Genomic DNA, 20,591 nt, shown 5'->3' on the forward strand with positions numbered 1-20,591 from the left:
GTCTTTGTAGCTCTTCTGTGGAATTTGGCCAGCACAGGCCAGACCTTCCTTTACTACCCTACACACACAATGTGCGCCCATGCACCCTACTTAGAACCAGTTTTCCTTCCATGGACCACTTATGGAAGATTCTAAACTATACATACTGGGAACTCCCTACAAGACCTGGTGGTTTGGAGCTTCCCCAACCCATTGTCCAGTCATCACAAGCTTCTCAGAGTCCCTTTTTTCTGTTCAAACACATCACCTTCAAGATCCAACTGTCCACTTGCTGCCCAATATTGTCAGGGGCCATTGTAACCAGACCATCAATGTGATCCCTTCACCTGTGCAGGGGTTTCATGTTTTGGCTTTCCTTGGTTTATTGTTGGTCCATATACAATCCCCACTAGCTGTACATCTAAAACATACTTTTATATTTGTATGTAACATTAAATAATAATTGGAGGTTCTTTTTTAAGGTACCAAGTGATCAGCACCCCAACTGACTTTTTCATGGTGATGGAGTACGTTGCCGGAGGAGAGTTATTCGACTATATATGCAAACATGGCCGGGTGAGTCATGGCATGCTGAAAAATCATGGCCGGGTGAGTCACCGCATGCTGAATAACCAATGTCCTGTCTGTGTCTCCATGATGTCCCTGCTCGCTGCAGAATTCAGAAGATCCCCCATAGGGAGGATAGTAAGAACTCATTCCGACCTCTTAAACTTGACCCCTGAGCTACCTACTGCCTGTGCCCTCCAAACGTTTAGGGTATTGAAAGCTAGTGGGAGGTTTCCGGTGTCTGTTCCTGACCCAGCCACTCCAAAAAAGAAAGAAAAGGAATTAATTGAGGGCCCAATCAGGTAATGCACCTGTGTGCAATGGATTGAACAGAACTCGGTCTAAGAGAAACAAAACTTTTTAATGCCAAGCTCATACCGAAAAGCAGTGGCTGCACCTAAATCCTGATTCATAGACTCCTTCCACATGTCCCTTTTGTAAAGATAAGCTCTCAGGGTTATTTGGCTTTACACAATCCCGGAGACCTGATTTAATCTTGTAACACTTACAGGTCTGGTCCCACCCTCGGCCTGTGGTTGGACAGTAAAAGAACCCGCAGACTGATAAACTCATCTTTGTCGCTCTGCTCTCTCCTGTCGGCATGGCACATGTCGGCATGTTTAGCAAAAACTGATTGGCTCCTTATCTTGCTTCTCTCGCACAGTCTGAGCTCTTCTTTAAAGGAAGCTGCAATAATGTGTCCTCTATCTGCTCAAGAGTTCAACTTGATAAGCTGCCAGCATTTTTCTATATCTACAGAGAGAACCCACACAACACTTTTTTTCCATTTCTGTATAGACGAGGGGTGCTGAACCCAGGACACCAGTGCAGCATTGGTGAGAATAGGTCAGTTTTGTGCAGGATCTTCCTTTATACTTAGATGTACCCCAACTCAAGCCTTTGCGCCACATTAATTAACAAATACTTATTTATTTTCTTTCTGTGCATGATATACATTGTTTGCTCCTTTTATCATTTCCAACCCATTCATCTCCTCTTCCCTGTTGCAGGTGGAGGAATCCGAGGCTCGGCGCCTGTTCCAGCAGATCCTTTCGGCTGTGGATTACTGCCACCGACACATGGTGGTTCACCGGGACCTGAAGCCGGAGAACGTCCTGCTCGATGCGCACATGAATGCCAAGATTGCTGACTTTGGTATGTGACTCCACAATCCGCCCAGGAATTCAGCCAAGCACAAGGACATTTGTTGAAGGTCGGCAGTGTACAGATCCTTCCCAGAATGCTGAGTGCCTGCTGAGCAACCTTCACAGTGCTGCTAGGAACACAGAACCCAGAAATGTAACACAACAAATGTACGAACCACCAGCAACCAATCAGAAGTTGTTATACACTGATCTGGCTGCAGGAGGGTTAATTCTGCACCCACTGGGTTATGTCCCTGTGATTGGTGTACTGATATACTAAATAAGGCGGTATTTGCAGGAAATGGAATTCATGGCTTGGGAACATAAAGGAGTTAAAAGAAAACAAATCTACTTAACACACATAGTTAGGTCAAAAAATATTTGGACAGACAACTTTTTTTTTTCTAATTTTGGTTCTGTACATTACCACAATTAATTTTAAATGAAACAACTCAGATGCAATTGAATTGCAGACTTTCAGCTTTGGGTTGAACAAAAAGATTGCATAAAAATGTGAGGAACTAAAGCCTTTATTACACAATCACTTCATTTCAGGGGCTCAAAAGTAATTGGACAATTGACTCAAAGACTATTTCATGGGCTGGTGGGGGCAAATCCTCTGTTATGTCATTATCAATTAAGCAGATAAAAGGCCTGGAGCTGATTGGAGGGGGGGGGATGGATGTGGAAGATTTTGCTGTGAACAGACAACATGCAGAGCGCTCCATGCAGGTGTAACAAGCCATCCTTACGCTGCAAAAACAGAAAGAAACCATCCGAGAAATTGCTACAATATTAGGAGTGGCAAAATCTACAGTTTGGTACATCATGAGAAAGAAACAAAGCACTGGTGAACTCAGCAACGTCAAACGACCTGGGCGTCCATGGAAGACAACAGTGGTGGATGATGGCAGAATCATTTCCATGGTGAAGAGAAACCCCTTCATAACAGCCAACCAAGTGACCAACACTCTCCAGGAAGTAGGCGTATCGATATCCAAGTCTACCATAAAGAGAAGACTGCATGAAAGTAAATACAGAGGGTGCACTGCAAGGTGCAAGACAGTCATAAGCCTCAAGAATAGAAAGGCTAGATTGGACTTTGCTCAAAAACAGATAAAAAAGCCAACACATTCTTTGGACAGATGAAACCAAGATTAACCTTTACCAGAATGATCGCAAGAAAAAGGTATGGAGAAGGTGTTAAAATTAATTGTGGTAATGTACAGAACCAAAATTAGAAAAAAGTTGTCTCTGTCCAAATATTTATGGACCTAACTGTGTGTGTGTGTGTGTCATATATCATAATTGAGGTACATACACATTCAATGATTGAACAACCAGGCAAAACAATTTCGGAGCTCCCATCTGTTGGCTAATCCTCAGCATGGTCCTTCGGTTTACCCCACCCCCAGTGATGGGAATGGGGAGAATATCCTACATGTTCATGGCATATTTTGGGAACTTGGTCTAGCCTAAAATTGGCAGCATGTTTGCTGGTGTGTAATAGGTCTAAATAGGGAGTTGTATTCCACCTTGTTGCAGAACAGACAGTAAAGGAAAATCTATTGACCCTATAAATTCCTAATGGGGTTTAATTATTTTGTATGGTATATAAAAAATTGTATTTACACTTACTGTAAATGAAAATTGCTTGTAATGCATGTTAAGGGGCTTGTTGGCTGGGGAGGGTCTGGGCCCTTATGCAGTGGCACACTCTGCACCTCCCTTTGTCACCCCTGGGCATCTATAAGGCCAATTCTTCGGGGATATTCCCGGAAGGAAATGCAGGTGTGGCTTGAGAAGCAAACAACCCATTTTCAGTTCCTTCATTACTAACTATATATAGACATAAAACTATAAACTGGCTACAAATGCATTGGAACACTCCAAAGATTTTCGTGATTACCAGTTTCCAATTTTGGAAAACTTTAGAGGTGCCACTTCTTTGTCAGCCTGTAATGAATCATGTAGCAAATAAGAGTTTGTCCTTTAACACCCAATTAAAGATCCCTTTTCAATCATTCTACTGCTGATATTGCAAAATAATATAAATAAAGGTTCTACTGCTTAAGTGACTTCAATTGCTGCAACAAATTAAAAGTTGCATAATAGAATTAGACTGCTATATATGAACAAAAACGGGGGGGTGTTTTTCCAGAGGACACCTGTTTGGTTTAGGAAGGGCTAGTGTTAATTTGAAGAGGTCTTTTCAGTTCTTGTGGTTTCTCCAGGATAGGAAATAAAGGAATATCTCCTAAATGAGGGGAAACAGATAAAAATGGATAACAATATGCAAGTGCAAACACCTATAGACTGGGTGCAGACCAAGAAATCCTGTGCGGCTCCAAGCGGCCGGCACCTTGCCAGTCACTCGGTTACTTTTGAACCAGGTTTTTACACCGAGTCTGCAGATTTGGCAGCAGTGTACTGGGCTGCTTATTACAGCCCCCATTCACTCTGTACGGGGCTGCAGGTAAAAGCAACGGGTATAACCTAGAGGTTCACTGGCACGAGGAAGCCCTAACTGCTCAGCAACCAGTTTGAACCTAACCTTTTATTTTATTTTTTCTAAAAACATTTGTGCAGGTTTGTCCAACATGATGTCAGATGGAGAATTTCTGCGTACCAGCTGCGGATCTCCAAATTATGCGGCTCCGGAGGTGATATCCGGCAGGTGAGATATTTTACTTTAATATAATAATGGCTGACCAGGCCTTTGTATAGACATGGCAGCTGCAAACATCACCCCCTGTAAAGTGAATTGGGGAGCTGCCGACCTTCTGTACTGAGGACTTATAATTAGGTGGAGGTCAAAGGTTGCGATCTTTAGCCAGTTTCAGGTTACAGATATATACTATATCAGAACTAATTGTGGCTGCTCCGTCTGTAGGTTGTATGCTGGCCCCGAGGTGGACATCTGGAGCTGTGGGGTCATCCTGTACGCCCTCCTCTGCGGGACGCTGCCGTTTGATGACGAACACGTCCCCACTCTTTTCAAGAAAATCCGAGGAGGGGTCTTCTACATCCCGGAGTACCTGAACCGTTCCATCGCTACTCTATTAATGCACATGCTGCAAGTGGATCCGCTGAAACGCGCTACTATCAAGGACATCCGGTAAGCCTTAGATCTCTTGGGTAATACAGAAAAATGTGCACATGCCGCAAAATTCATCAGAAACTCGTTTCCAAACGGACAAATTGATTTCCTGCTCTTTGCTCTGCTGCTACTAGGAAAGTTTTTGTTAGAGGGTTACTTTAAATGTGTTCTGCAAACTTTTCAAACTTTTTTTGTATCTAAATTTGGAATGGCATGCCTGACCCCTCTGTGACCCTGACACTCTAGGGTTACCCTTTGCAAAAGAAGATGGCAAAGAATTGAATTCCATGTTGTGTTATGACAAGTACAATGTAACCAAAGTGTATTATACCATGAAAGGGGATTATGGGTAACTTCCCACATCCGGGCTCCAAAGATATCTTTATCTTAGTTTTCATTTCTTTTATGACAGCCAGTCAGCTGTGAATGTTTCAATCCCCCTCCCCACCCCTCCATCAGGAAGGGATTTTAGAAAGTCTTTGAGGGCCAATTTTCTGCAAAGCCGTTGTTGTTTTTTCTTTTCTTGTTTTGGTCGCCGTGCCATGCCGCGTGTTTTCATTGCAGAGAATATAATTGCTTTTGTTGTGGTGGAGGGAAAAATGTTTCTGGGTCATTTGGGCAGAAAGGTGGCGCTCCACCCTTTGCATTCTGGAGGTCGGTGTTGTCACTTAGCAGGCGGGTGGCGCCATCTTGGGAAGTGACTGCAAGAACTTTTTTTAGCTGCTCGAAGAAAGAGGCCCTGTTGGGTTTTGATTGCAGTCTGTGTCCGTGGGAGATTTACCCTCAATCAATATCCTTATGGTGCACTGGAATGTTTCCAATGGACAGCATTCATCGGGATACTTTAGGCCTGTGTCCACTGGCTTTGGATTTGTCAAAGGAATACATTGGCAGGTACAGATGACCATCATTAGAGCATCTTATCCGCACGTAAAATCTGATCTACAGTTGACCTACTCCAATAAGGCTCTGTTATGGAAATGCAAAACCCATATGGGACGAGTAAAAGCCCATTGACACGGGCCCTTTCTACTGCAAAACTAGCTTGACTGGATTTAAACACCTTATGTGTCCATGGGACACACCAAGTAAATCTTTCCAAAGTGAGGGGAAATCCCCGTAGTCGACACTGCAACAGCTGTCCCCATTGGACGAGCTCTCCATTTCTGTCCCCAAATCTCCCTTCACTTCTTGTTCTGGGTACAACTAAAGTTTAGGGTTAGACATGGGCATGGTCTGTAGGACAAATGGAGAAATATGGGGACACAGGTAGAATAAAAAAAACTTTAGATGACCTTCTAGGAGACCCCAGCACCACCTTAAAAATGGCACAGAATGCATTCTCTCAGATGTGCAAAGGGATGGTGAGGAGGGGGCTGCAGGGAGTTACTGCCCATGCAGGACCAGCTCCGCCACCTCAACTTTTTATGCCCCTGCTGGTACAAAGTCAAGGATACTATGGAGGGTCATTTGAGTGACGATAAAGTTTGCAGGGTCTACTGATAGATATCCCATCCAATATGGCAGAACCCATCCAACATGGCAGAACCCAACAGTCGTCTTGGGGATTTTGGGTCTCTACACGATGGAGGCTATTACAAGTAAATACAATGCATAAAAAAATACATTAAGGACACAAATATTTTTTTTGGGTTGGGTCATGATCAAGTGGGGGAAATATGAATAAGCTTTACTATGGAGCAGAATGGATTTTAGAAAATGAGAAAGTTGGAACTACAATAAACAGGACTATAAGAATTCTATCATTTTTTTTTTTTTTTCCTGGCAGAGAGCATGAATGGTTCAAGCAAGACCTACCAAGCTATTTGTTCCCGGAGGACCCCAATTACGATGCCAATGTCATTGATGATGAGGCGGTTAAGGAGGTGTGTGAGAAGTTTGAATGTACCGAGTCCGAGGTGATGAACAGCCTGTACAGCGGTGACCCCCAGGACCAGCTTGCCGTTGCCTACCATCTGGTGATAGACAACCGTAGAATAATGAACCAGGCCAGCGAGTTCTATCTCGCCTCTAGCCCACCTACCGGCTCTTTTATGGACGACATGCATATCCCTCCTGGTGTTAAACCGCACCCCGAGCGTATGCCGCCCTTGGTTGCAGATAGCCCGAAGGCCCGATGTCCTTTGGATGCCTTGAACACTACCAAACCCAAACCGCTGGCTGTGAAAAAAGCTAAGTGGCACCTGGGAATCCGCAGCCAGAGCAGACCGTGTGATATCATGGCGGAGGTCTACCGGGCTATGAAGCAGCTGGACTTTGAATGGAAGGTGAGACTTTTCTAGTAAGGTTTGTTTATGGTACAGAAAACATACCAGAAGAAGGTCATAGACTCGGAACTTGCCCCACTAGGGGGGCTCGGGCCCGGCGCATGCTCCACAGGGGGGCTCGGGTCTGCCACATGCTGCACTTTAGAATTAAAGAAATATTAAATATTTTCCTATCATTGGTCTATGAAAAAAGATGGGGAGTAAGCACCAAATTGCAGAATACTGTCTGCAAGGGCCTTGAGGGTTGCACAGTATCTGTCAAGGTGACACATGGGTCACCTTGACCATGTTTTGGGAACCAGGAACATAGAGAATTAAATTGGATAAAAAAAAAGATCCAATACCTTCTCTTTAAAACATTGTCTATTGCTGTGTACAAAACATGGACCAGTTATTACTCATCACTATTGGCATGGTGGCTGACCGTATAATATCCCCACCACTGACACCCAGCGGGCCAGTTTGGGTGACATCCAGGTAACCTATCCCTATGCTTTTGCACTGTGGGAGAAAACCACATGGCCTTTCAGAATTCCACTTGCTATGGGAAGCCATATTACCCCTGCGCCGGGCACCAGTTGGTTGAGATACAAGCTTCGACCTGATCCCCAACACACGGACTTGCCTTGCTATGGTTCAGGACTTTATTTTAATGTCATACACTTTAAATATCATCATACTTTTTGATTTTCTACTCGTATTTTTTTTTTTTCAGTCGGTGAACCAATATCATCTGAGAGTACGGAGCAAGAACCCTGTAACCGGGAACTTTGTCAAGATGAGCCTCCAACTCTACCAAGTGGACCCTCGCAGTTTTCTACTGGACTTCAAAAGCATTGATGGTAAGTGAGGAATGTTCCTCCGCTTCTAAGGGTCCAACAAACAATCAAAACACTGGATAAGTCACAGTTCTCCAAAAACATTTTGTGGCATGTGCACAGGATTATGTATGGTTTGTGTCGACATCTCAAAAACAATTGTCAGATTAAAGTAAAGATGATTCCTACAGACTTGAACTTAGGAAAATTCAGTGTACTTAGTTGCTTCAGGGAAAATGCAATCCTAATGAGCATGCCGAGTAATGGTGATCCTGGCAGTAGCATTTCCTGCTGGCTGTTAAGAAGCAATGTTGTCACCCTAGGCCTGGAAGAGTGGTGGGACTACAGAATCTACAGAACCATCTCCTACTAAATGGAGAGGTGTCTTGCAATCTAGCAAGGGAATTCCTGCAGGGCTGACAACACTTCTTGGGATTTCATTGGAGGAAAGGCAGCATGTGTAAGGAATGCACTGTATTTCCTACTGGATCAATATTTTTTCTGTAGTAAGAAAGTGCTGCTGTAGTGGGCTGGGTACAGGGTACGTCTACTCCCTGAAATGTCATGTTAATGAGTTCACTCTAGTGTGGCTTCATTGCATGCGAGTTAGGACCTTGCATGAAGTTTTTGGAACATACGGCATATATGCGAGAGAGGGGCGAAATATGAAGAACTGTGCATGTATTGATGGAGATACTTTTTATATATTTGCTTTATATTTACAATCTTTGTTTTACCAATAAACATTTCATACATGACCAGGGATTCCCAAAGAACAATTGGTTAACTCGGGTGTCGGTAATGCATAGGGCTCCATTTATAAATTCGTTCCTCTTGAATTCGCTGATTTGATTCCTTCTTATTAAATTTTCTATTGTGACAGTTTAGCAGTTTTTGCAAATTGGTGTGAGAAGGAGTCATTGTTTTATTAAGGAAACCTATAGAAAAATACAACCAGCGAATTTCAGAGGAATTGACTGTGGGAATATTTGAGAAAAGACACTTATAGGCTCTTTTTATAAGCCCGCCTTTCGCTAAACCCCAAAGAGTTTAAATAGAAAATGATGCCCCCCAAATTAGTTGAGATCAGTCATGTGATTAAATTTCACCCTGAGCTATTATCAGGAAATAACAATAGGGTGAAGGAATGTAAAATAAAGCATATTGTGCACCCTTATGGCCAAAAATTCTATAATATTTAATATTTGTCTGAAAGCAAAATATTTCCTTTTTTTTAATCTTTTTACCAAGCCAAACCTTTCAGCAGAATAAAGTACTAATAGTTTTGCTCATACTGACTTTTCTTTCCAACCACAGATGATTCGGTGGAACAGAAGTCCACTTCTGCCTCCCTCCAGCGCTCCTACTCCGGTGCTGGTCTACATCGCCACAGGCTGAGCGTCGACTCCAACGCATCCGACTCGCAATACGGATCTGTGTGTGGTTCTTTTACTGGCTCCCTCCTGCTGGCTGTGCCGCGGGTTGGTAGCCACACCATGGACTTCTTTGAAATGTGTGCCAGCCTCATTACAACCTTGGCAGGCTAACAAGAGGTGCCATTACTCCCTGGATTTTGCACCCGGGTCTCCTTCAACATCGGGACATCTCGGGGCAAGTCCAAAGGACCACCTTCATATTTTAAAGGGGGGTCATGTGTTTTAATGACTTTTAATCATAGCTGCTTGGGAGGGCAGTGACAGCTTTTGAAATAAAATTGAGAAAATCCAAAAAAGATGCAGGAGAGTGGATCGAAATAGAGTAAAATGGATTGGAGTGCAATAGTGAACGTGGTTACATGGTAAAGTTAAAAAAAAAACCTAAATCCATCAAGTTCAACCACTAGGGAAAAAAAAAATCCCAGATAAAACCCTATGGACATAGTGGATCCAGAGGAAGGCAAAATAAACCTCCTGGTACAATTTGCCTCATGGGATCAGGAAGGATTTTATTTTTTCCCTGTTGGAGCAATTGGTTGTTCCCTGGATCAGCAGTCTCCGGTTATATTCTGTGGTTCTAGAATTAATCCATCTTTTTCTTAAAGCAATCTTTAGAACTTGCTAAAACTATAGTGATATAGTGGTGGTAAGGAAAGAGGGGGATGTCAAGTAGGACCAATTGGAATAGAAGAGTTCTACAAAGCTGAATTGAATAGAGTTGAATGAATTGGAGTGGTAATGTAGTAGAATGGAATTTACTTCATTACATTGGAGCACAGTGGAATTAAACATGTGCAATATATCGTTATATTGGGTGTGAATGGGAGCCGGGGGGGGGGGAGGTGTTTGTAATATTAATTGGAACACAGTGGAGTGATAAAATTGAAATTAGTGGAGTGATGTACAATGAAATATAACTGAGTGGAGTTAATTAGGATAGAACAGAATGCAATATAGTAGGAAGGGATGGAGTGCAGTTAAGTAAAATAGTCAAATATGAGCAGTATGAAGAGGATAATATGGGATGGGGGTGATGTGGAATTGAAAAGTTGAGATATAGTGGGATGATGTTCAGTGAAATCTAATGGAGTGGAGTTCCATTAGAGTAGAGCATGGTGCAATAAAGTAGGAAAGGATACAATGGAGTGCAATATGGAGTATAATGGGTTGAAGTGCCGTGAATCAAATATTTGCAGTATAAGATGAGATGGGATTGGGGGGGGGGTTTGGGGGGTTAAAGGTATAACTGAAACTAGTATGGAGTGCAATGAAGCAGGATGGGACACAATGGAGTGCAATAGAGCAGAATGGAGTGAAGCACAATTATACGATGGTAAGAGTAGATTAGGTTCAGGTACACACTGGCCATTTCTCATCCACTCAGTTTTATCAACTTTAGTAATTTTAAATTTTGTGTTGCACCTATGGTGGGATCAGACTGTAACCCCAGTGTTTCTTGACCTTTCTAAGATGGGGTGGGGGGGGGATCCTTTAAATTACAAACCTTAGGGACTATAATTAAAATATCCATGGCTCACAGGACATTAACGTGGGGTCAGTTGGAATCATTCCTCTTACATTGCTGGCCGTTGGAAACCATGTCACCCTGGGATAGCCAAAAAAAATCCATTTGTGTCACTTAGTCTGACCTGAAAGGCACAAATTGCTCAAGGAATTCATTGCAACCTCTAGAGGAACCCCAGTTCAGAAACATTGAGCTAATATAAGCACGCCTTGAAAATAAAGGAAACTAGATATTTGTAGCTTGGAGATAATGCAGATCACACATTCTGAAGTTTAACAGTTGGCCAGGCAGCCTTAAGGAGTCCAAAGCCATCCACCAACAGTTTAGGGTACGTTGGTGGTGGTTGAGGGGTAAAGGGATGTAGGTCTAAAATTTCGATACATGTCTGCAGAGTGTATTTAAAACTAAATGTGCAAAAAAAAAGATATTAGAAGGGTCCTATTGCCTCCAACCATTCAAACTCAAGCAATTTTTCTCCAGCAATCCTGCTCTAGCGGGGAATCCAATTGAAGAAGCCCCAACAGTCCCGACTTTGAAAGAGACCCAGCAGTGCAGCTCGGCGGCCGATTGGCCAATCATTGATCTCAGGCCATGTGTACTGTGCTCCCTTGCGGCACCGGAACACCACAAACCCAGGACAGCTGCTACTTCATTTAGCTGTAACTTATCGTCCGACGTGTTCTTCTTCTCTTTTCTTAGGATTTGGGCATCGGAGATTCTGCGCTCTGGTTACACTAAAGAGCTAACTTATTCTGAGAACTGGAAAAAGCAACTTAATTATTTATGGTATTGGAGTTATTTTATGGATGGCACCTTTTTTTTTAATTTTCCTCCGCTCTGATGTGCATTCACGTTTGAACACCAGGTAACAAAATACACACGTGGGAATCCATGCATAAGATTAAAGATCTGCTACAGCCCACCTGCCATCTTCTAACAAAGGAGATCAAAAGCCTACATGCCCTATTACCATGCATGGCAGGGACAGTTCCTATTGGCTGTTAAGTTGCAGGGCCCTCCCAGGATCCAATAGGGAGTCTGCATTGATGACAGCAGTGAAGGAGGACCAGCTGGTGCAGTCATAGCTACAATGTTGCATTAATGGTGCCAACAAAGTAAGAAAGATTGTCAGAATGTATTTAATAATAAAGATAAAATGAGTGGGTGGAGTTTTCTTAATTTCCTGGAGCTTCTTCCCCCCTCACATTTCTTGTATTAAATAAAGCCAAACCCTGCAACAAAAATGTGCACCAGCTGAAGTTTCTCACCTGGCTGACAGTGGGAGGGGCCTGAAATAAAGAAGAAGGTACAGAGTGAGGGGCTCCTGCAGGACTAATTTACATGTATAGGCTGGAATGGTCATGTTCCTGCAGGTTCAGGTAACATGCATACCATGTGTTGTGCAATGCATTGCCATTTATTCGTATCATTTATTATAATGGCACCCCAATGCACCTTTGGGGCTAATTGCAATGCACTTCTGAAAATAGAACAGGTGCAGTTTTTAGTTTACTGCAGAGAATTAAATAAATGGGAATCGCAGCAGGAACATGCAGGTGCCGCATTGGTGTGACTTGGCTCTCAGTGTTTGAGCAGCTTCAGATGACTTAAAGAGAACCTGTCTGGAACCTAATAAATTCAGGGCTATAGGCAGCCAACATTATATGTAAATCACCACTTTTTTTGTACCTGTTTGGCCCCGCCTTCTCCAACCTCTAAAGCCTTCCTATTGGTCCTTATGGGGTGGGTGGGGGTTTTGAAGACAGCATACATTTAGGTGACTAGCCTTAACTTCTGCAGGAAAAGCCAAATTGATTATAATATTTCAGCTGCCGGAATATGCTAATATTGTCAATATGCATTATTAAATAAGTTTGGGAATTAGACTCGGATTTCCCACTGAATTGCCTTATTTTCTGTGATTTCACATTCAAATTTCCACATTTCAAACAAAACATGTTTTTGGTCCCTTAACTTTGTACCATTGTTTAGTTTAACTGTTGTGGGCACACCCTCCCAGCTATGTCATAGGTAGAGCGCACCAATCAGCAAAGCCCATGCTCCCTGGGGGTGTGTCAGGCTGCCGAGTGCTTGCTGCATCCACACATAGCAAGGGTCCTTCCCTGCAGCATGCTGGCAGGAGCCAGGCTTTTCCACTCTGGGGCTGTGGCTGCTTTCTAAAAAAACTAAACTATAAGACTTTGCACCCTTTTTGTTTTGTGGTCCCTAAAATGTATTTTGCAGAGAAACAAAACATTTTAATTGGTTTTAAGATCCATAAAAAATATTTTTAACGAAAACCTAAGGGGAGTTTGTATGTTTGTGTGAAATGCTGCTTTATTCTCAAACAGATTTTACTTCTTGCCCTTGTAGTAGGTGACTTACACAAAACACTGAAAAGTGTCAACGGCTTACGTATAGAAACCTACAGCGCGCACTTGCACGATCTGCCTTAATATTGTTTTGTAGACTATAGAAAAGTGTGTAACATTTATATGTCCCCCACCCCCATCCTGGATTGGAGTGTTCATGGAATGATGAGCTGCATGGCACCATCTTTGGTGGGTATTGCAGGCGGAGTCACTTTTTATATTTCTTGGTGCAAGAGATAGGTGGAGGATTTCTTCCCATGGGAAGCACCAAGAGTTATAAGAATCTGAATCATTCACCTGCTTATTCATCAAAAAACAAGGTGCAAATTTCAGCTGGACTGACCCTTTAATAAATCGTTATTTCTGAAGGATGCGTCCAGTCTCAGTGTTACATGTTCCTGTATATATATTGTCACTGTTAAATGTTGTGTGTCACGTCACAAGTTTTTATGTGAAAAATAAACAGCGCAGAATCATTGCACCACCTGACTGCAGCACCTACATCATCCAGCATGCTGGGAGTTGTAGTCCCCCATAAGGGTTGAGAGCTGCAGCCGATTCTGATGCTGTCATAAAAAAATGGTTTTGTAGGTCACCAGACTATTCATGTGCAATATAAACAGAAAATATATTACCGACCTGTAGATTTTGTACACATTGTAGAATATAAATGATATAGAAAGAATTTTATCTCTGCAGATATCTATATTGTGTGTTTCAGATCTGCTAAGTTAATAAACAAGTGTGAATAGATTCTGTCTGGGGTGTCATTTATAGAAAATCTGTAACTACAAAATAATAATAGAACATGAATTCTTTGGAATCCGAGGGGAAACAACTATTACTAAAACTTTACTGTGGGATTATTGGGTGCAGGGGATGCCCTATGTACTATATACTGTATATTGTGGGGGAGGGGGGGGGGCAATGACGTGCAGGGGATGCCTGTACCGTGCTACATACTGTACATTAATGAAGATTGAGTGCAAGAGATGCCCTATGTACTATATACTGTATAATTGGGGGTGGGGGGGCAATGGCATGCAGGGAATGCCTGCACTGTGCTACATACATACTGTACATTAATGAAGATTGAGTGCAAGAGATGCCCTTTGTACTATATACTGTATAATTGGGGGTGGGGGGGCAATGGCATGCAGGGAAGGATGCCCTATGTACTATATACTGTATATTGTGGGGGAGGGGGGGGGGCAATGACGTGCAGGGGATGCCTGTACCGTGCTACATACTGTACATTAGGGATTATTGGGTGCAGGGGATGCCCTATGTACTATATACTGTATATTGTGGGGTGGGGGGGGGGGCAATGACGTGCAGGGGATGCCTGTACTGTGCTACATACTGTACATTAATGAAGATTGAGTGCAAGAGATGCCCTTTGTACTATATACTGTATAATTGGGGGTGGGGGGGCAATGGCATGCAGGGAATGCCTGCACTGTGCTACATACTGTACATTAGTTAAGATTATTAAGTGCAGGGGATGCCCTATGTACTACCATATATACTATATAATAGGGGGGGGGGCAATGGAGTGCAGGGGATGCCTGTACATTAATGAAGATTGAGTTCAGGGGATATTATACAGTACTATATACTGTATAATGGGGGAGGGGTTAAGCAGTGGCATGCAGGGCATTCCTGTACTGTGCTACATACTGTACATTAATGAAGATTATTGCATGCATGGGATACCCTATGTACTGGGATGGTGTGCAGGGGATGCCTGTACTATACTATATACTGGTGAAGATTAAGGGGTGCAGGGGAGGTCCTTAGTGTACAATATACTGTGTACAATATACTGTACAATGGGGGAGATATTGGAGTGCAGGGGCACTTGTACTTTGCTATACAGTGGAGATCAGAAGATTCAGGTGATGTCCTTAGTGTATTATTTACTGTACAATGGGGGGGGTGGAGTGCAGGAGATGCCTTTACTGTGTGGTTCATGCAGGTCTTTATAACAAAGGAGATCACAGGGTGCAGGGGATGTCTGTACTGTGCATTGGTGAAGATTAAGACTAGTACTATATACCGTACAATGGGGGTGACAACGTGCAGGGGATGTTTGTACTGTGCATTGGTGAAGATTAAGAGGTGCAGGGGATGCCTTTAGTGTACTATATACTGTACAATGGGGGTGACAATGTGCAGGGGATGCCTGTACTGTGCTATACAAAATTTCTTACAACAAAAGAGACCATGGGATGCAATGAAAGTCTGTATTGTACTGTGTACTCTCTGTACTGTGCATTGTAGGTTATAAAATGTAGGGGATGTGCCAGTTGTGGGATATATTGTACAGCTATGGAGGTTCACGTGCTGTTTTTTTTTTTTTTACAATAAGGGGTCTGCAAGGGATGACTGCTTTGTACAATATACTGTACAATGACAAATACAATGGGGTGTAACATACTTGTTCTGTACAGTAATAAAGACAATGGGGTGCAGGGGGTGCAGGTAATTTGCTATACAATGAAGGAAGATCATGTGGTGCAGGGGATGTCTGTATTGTGCATTGAGAAGATCATGTGGTGCAGGGGATGCCATTATTGTGCTGTATATTGTACAGCTATGGAGGTAATGGAGTTCAGGAGGTGCCTATGTAGGGTTATGTAGAATTATGTACAGTAATGGGGTGCAGGGGATGCCCTTACTGTACAGTGATACACAACATTCCACTAACCCTTCAGTATACCGGTAAAGAATGCCCCATCCCAAACACAACCCAACCAAAACCTACTACCATAGCCATGAATTAATTAAACCACAGCACAGCATTTCCATGTGACAATGTTTCATTTTATTTATAAGAATTTTAGAACTCTCTAACATGTAAATGAAGACAAATCAGATTTAAAAGGAACATTTGTTTTGTAAATTAACGTGCTTGTATAGAATTCTTCTATTTAAATATACGACCTGCCACCTAAGACAACATATACCATAGTGTAGTGTGTTGCATTCTGCTAGGCTATAAAAAAGTGTGCGAGAAGAGTGAACTTTTTTTTTTTTTTAACCATCAGGAACTTTATTTCAAGATCCAGAAACATGATACCAGGCCAGTCCCACATGAACTTGACAGGTTTGGGCCTCTGGAGTGAGCCCAGAGCTGCCCCATCATCATGAAGCCTCATCCTTTTTTGTTGCATACTGTAAATTAAATGAAAGGACACCTGTGCTACACCTGTGCTGGAAGAAATATTGCAGCTTCCATTGCTGACTGCTCCTTGCTAAATATTTGGCTGTAATTGCAGAAGCTTCAATACCTGGGAGTTCTCAATGTTGGTTCCCATTTGTGATTATGAAACAACAGAAGCCAAATAAAGCCGGGCAAGAAGCAATGGAAATCTATGGATTTCAATCAGAACAGGAGGTTGAGGCTTCCTGGGAAATGCTGCAGGAGGTGCATGGAACAGGTGGGCGGAGTTGGGAACCCAGGTGCGGGGATTCTGCCAGAGAAGGCACCACAGGGAAAAAAACATAATTTAATACAAAACAGCAAAATACCTGAACTTTTTTTACACTAGTGTTAATTTCCAGGCAGATCCAAATCTTTACAAGGCAGAGATTTGTAGCATGGACGAGGCATATGCATGGCTGGCTTTAAGTATATATCTGCCAGAAGTTCAAAGAGTTTCCAAATTCTTGGTGTGAACTGACAACTCTGCAACTGCTGCACTGGAATCCCAAACTGGTTCTCAGCCCTGCCCAATCTTTCTCACTGGACTACAGCAACCTCCCTCTTTTGGTTATTGAGATTATGATAGGGGGATATCTGTAATCCAGGACGGTAATTCAGCAGGTTGACAACATCCAGTGAGATTTCAGTGTGTTACAGGCACTATGTTGTCAGCTCCGAAACACATTGCTTGTCAACTCCTAATAGACCCCTTAACCATACCTGTTACCATATGGCTGTAGCTGACACCTAGTGGAGAGGGCAAGAACAGCACCATATGTGGGTCCAAATATTTCCATAAATCACAAATCTCTGCTGCAAACAAAAACACCTAAGGAAGTGATTATGATTCAACATGCTCCCCTATTACCCTAGCCATTTCCCTAAACTTGGCTTGATACATCATCTTAGAGTTGCCCTTTAACATTCAGACTTCTATGTTGCCACAGTGGATCAAAGGAGTTTCTGGAATCCAATTGGACGACTGTCAGTGAATCTGGCAATGCCGGCTCTCTGGTCCTTTTTCCTGGCTTTTCTCCCAATACCATGATGATATATAAGGTGCCGAAGTAGGAATTGTGGTATAAAAAGCCAAGAAAATGAATAAAGAAAAAAAAATACTACAAGGAGATTCAACCCCACCAATATTACCCCGTGCAAGGTAAGTACATTTCCAAAATTTGTAACCAACCAGATAAAACATTGCAGTCATAATTGGACCCTTGTGGTTTAAAATCACCCATCAACCTCAGAGGTTTCCATAGCAGAGTTCTCTTTTCCCAACTTCCTGGCTTCAAACCATTACCATCGTGACAAAACCAAGAAAAGTATTCTCACTCATGCTGCTGCATTCTCGGGAGTCAGCCAAAAATGAACATTGAAGGATCTATCCATTGGAGCAGCAAATGGCAGGATGAGCCGGAAATTCAAAATATATAAAAAATAATATAACATAATATGTAATTAATATAAAATATGATATAATACAATAATACATGCAATTTGACAAACCCTAATATATGTAAAAGTCCAGGTGTGTACAAAGTTCCCCATGGGAGGTCCCAGGCAGGGGCTTTATCTGTCCACACCAGGATCAAAAAAAGAAAATACACAAATGAAAAGATAAAAAAATAATATAACATAATATGTAATTAAAAATATTTTAATATATAATAAAATAATAAATGCACTTTGACAAACTCTAATATATGTACAAGTCCAGGTGTGAACAAAGTTCCCCTTGGGAGGTCCCAGGCAGGGCTTTGTCTGTCCACACAAGGATCAAAAAAGAAAATCCAAAAAGAAAATCTATAAAATAATATAAAGTACAATAATAAACTTTAATGTGTGTACAAGTCCTGGTGCGAACAGAAAAAGTCCGCCTTGGTACAGCCCATGCAGGGCTTTGACTGTCCACACCAGGATCAAAAAAAGAAAATCTACAAATAAAAATATATAAAAATAATATAACATATGTAATTAAATATATAATAATATATAATAAAATATTAAATGCACTTTGACAAACTAATATATGTAGAAGTCCTGGTAAGAACAAAGTTCCTCGTGGGAAGTCCTTGGCAGGGCTTTGTCTGTCCACACCAGGATCAAAAATAGAAAATCCACAAAGAAAAATAAAATGTATAAAATAATTTATAATACAATATTAAACTTTAATTTACAAGAGCAGGGTTGTCACCCTGAGATGGGACTACACCCCCCCCCCCCTTCCTCCATAACTTTAACTATTCTGTAATCCCCCAAAAACACTGGGACAACGTAATTTATAGCCGGAAATATCAGCTCACAAGATTTCTGGCTGGTAGTTTTTGCACTTACTGTGTAAATGTCTTCAATAGTAAATTTAACAGACCAAAAGGTAGCAAATAAAGTTCATTGTTGGAAACTTTCTCTTTCAGAACTTCTAATAATCAGGTAATAAAACAGACACATAGAGGTGATCACTTATCTACTTACTGAAAGTTTAAAAGTTCAATCCGCACGTAACCATCTAGAAAAAAAAAAACAGCCATTAGTCTCCAAATTCTATAATTTATAGATCAATATTCAAAAGTTAAGCGGGTTTTTATTTTACAGATTTTGCATGGATAATGTAAAGTTTGAGGATTAATTGATGGTTTGTGGCATCCCCAGCATCTCCTTAGTCCATTTCTGCATCCCCAGCACACTATGTGCCCCTGGAAGGGGTTAGAAAGTATATGCTGCAGCCAATAAGTATATTAATCCTGGTCATGATCCCTTCCTACTATTGGCTGCTTGTCCTATTTAAGTCTCTCTAGTTCCAGGCTCTGATAGCCGAATCCTTTGTGTGTTATCGGCTACTCTGCACAGTGCGCCTTCTATTCTGCCATTCTGACCTCCACTTTGCCTGTGATGCCTTTTGCCCTCACCAAGCATTTTCTGCTACTTCACCTTGACTCTGTGTTCCTGTATAATTAGCCATAAATGTCTCTCTCCCCTATAACACTTCACCAAAAAAATCTAAATGACAGCTGGGAATTGTAGCTTGCACTGCCATGTGAACACCATTATTGAACTGCAACAGGGAAATACAATGAAACATTGATTTCCCTTTCTATTTCTGTTACCACTCCACCTGCAGCTCCTCTGTTATGGAGCTTGCAGCATCCCCAGCCTTTCTTTAGTTCATTTCTGCATCCCCGGCACACTATGGGCCGCTGAAAGGGATTAGGTAGTATATCCTGCCGCAAATATACAGTTACAATTTGATGCTAGCCATGATCCTGTACTACCATTGGCCACTAGTCCCATTTAAGCCTCTCTAGTTTTGGCCTGTGCCTGTTGTTACCGCATGCCTTGACCTCAGCCTATTCTATTATTCGTGGTGTTACTGCCTGGAGAGCCATTTCTACATGGAAGCCATCTTATTTCTGTCACAGCCCGAGGGCTGCAACCTAGTGACCTCATTGCAGCAAAGTAGCCCAATGGTCACTAGGTTCACTGGCCCATTACTCCTTGTGGGGTGCGTTGGTGAAGCCCAGGAGCCACTTGGACTCCATGCCTTCGGTAATTCCAGGTCACCTGCCGGGGGGTAACACAACAATTTCCTTTCAAAAAACAAATACATGCATCAATTATTTATAATAGGTTAAGCTACAGTTACCCGACTAAGATAAAGTGAAAAAATATATTTGCCCCATAAGGGTTGTACATGGGCAAGGGAAAAGAATAAGGAGAAGATAAGGCTAGGTAAATCACAGATTTTGGAGAGGGGCTCAAGAATAATAATTGCATATTATGGCAAAAGCTCTTATGAGGGTGAAAACTTTTACTTCTACTTTTGGGTTTATTCACACAGGACAGATGGCAAAGAGATTGAACCCCCTTTCCCCCCAGGACAAGCCGGGCCTGGATGAATGTTAATATTATTGTGAATAAATATTTTCTGACTCACATTTGCCCTCAGTGTTGCGGCAGATGATCTGATCCTCGTTGGTGACCTCAATAACTTCAACAGTCTCCCCCGGCTTTACCCGAAGTTCCATTCTGTCTTTTGGGCTCAGAGTAGCGGAATCGCTGATGGTTGCGATGTTTAAAACGTTGATGACACCGGTAAACTAAAACACACAAAAAGTATTGATTGTCAATATATCGCTGCTGGGGGAAGCCATTA

At 42.2% G+C, this 20,591-nt stretch overlaps 2 protein-coding genes across 3 annotated transcripts in view; one reads left to right on the forward strand and one right to left on the reverse strand.

The window, feature by feature from the left end:
- The window catches only part of PRKAA2 (protein kinase AMP-activated catalytic subunit alpha 2), a 20,855-nt gene extending 6,872 nt beyond the window's left edge, over positions 1-13,983 (forward strand). Inside the window, exons 3-9 of one of the 2 annotated variants that reach the window (XM_072419340.1) lie at positions 462-588; positions 1,557-1,701; positions 4,281-4,368; positions 4,585-4,809; positions 6,581-7,079; positions 7,795-7,921; positions 9,215-13,983. In XM_072419340.1, coding sequence (XP_072275441.1) covers positions 462-588; positions 1,557-1,701; positions 4,281-4,368; positions 4,585-4,809; positions 6,581-7,079; positions 7,795-7,921; positions 9,215-9,444 — 1,441 coding nt within the window. In that variant the 3' untranslated portion in view covers positions 9,445-13,983. The remainder of the gene's footprint in view (positions 1-461; positions 589-1,556; positions 1,702-4,280; positions 4,369-4,584; positions 4,810-6,580; positions 7,080-7,794; positions 7,922-9,214) is intronic. The other variant, XM_072419341.1, reaches the window with a different exon arrangement.
- Positions 13,984-18,909: 4,926 nt separating this feature from the next.
- The window catches only part of FYB2 (FYN binding protein 2), a 19,055-nt gene continuing 17,373 nt past the window's right edge, over positions 18,910-20,591 (reverse strand). The window contains exons 13-14 of the mRNA XM_072420686.1: positions 20,373-20,535; positions 18,910-18,947 (exon numbers count right to left, since the gene is read on the reverse strand). Of these exons, the coding sequence (XP_072276787.1) occupies positions 18,910-18,947; positions 20,373-20,535 (201 nt within the window). The remainder of the gene's footprint in view (positions 18,948-20,372; positions 20,536-20,591) is intronic.

This window comes from Pyxicephalus adspersus, chromosome 8 (genome assembly GCF_032062135.1).
Source record: "Pyxicephalus adspersus chromosome 8, UCB_Pads_2.0, whole genome shotgun sequence".
NCBI lineage: Eukaryota > Metazoa > Chordata > Amphibia > Anura > Pyxicephalidae > Pyxicephalus > Pyxicephalus adspersus.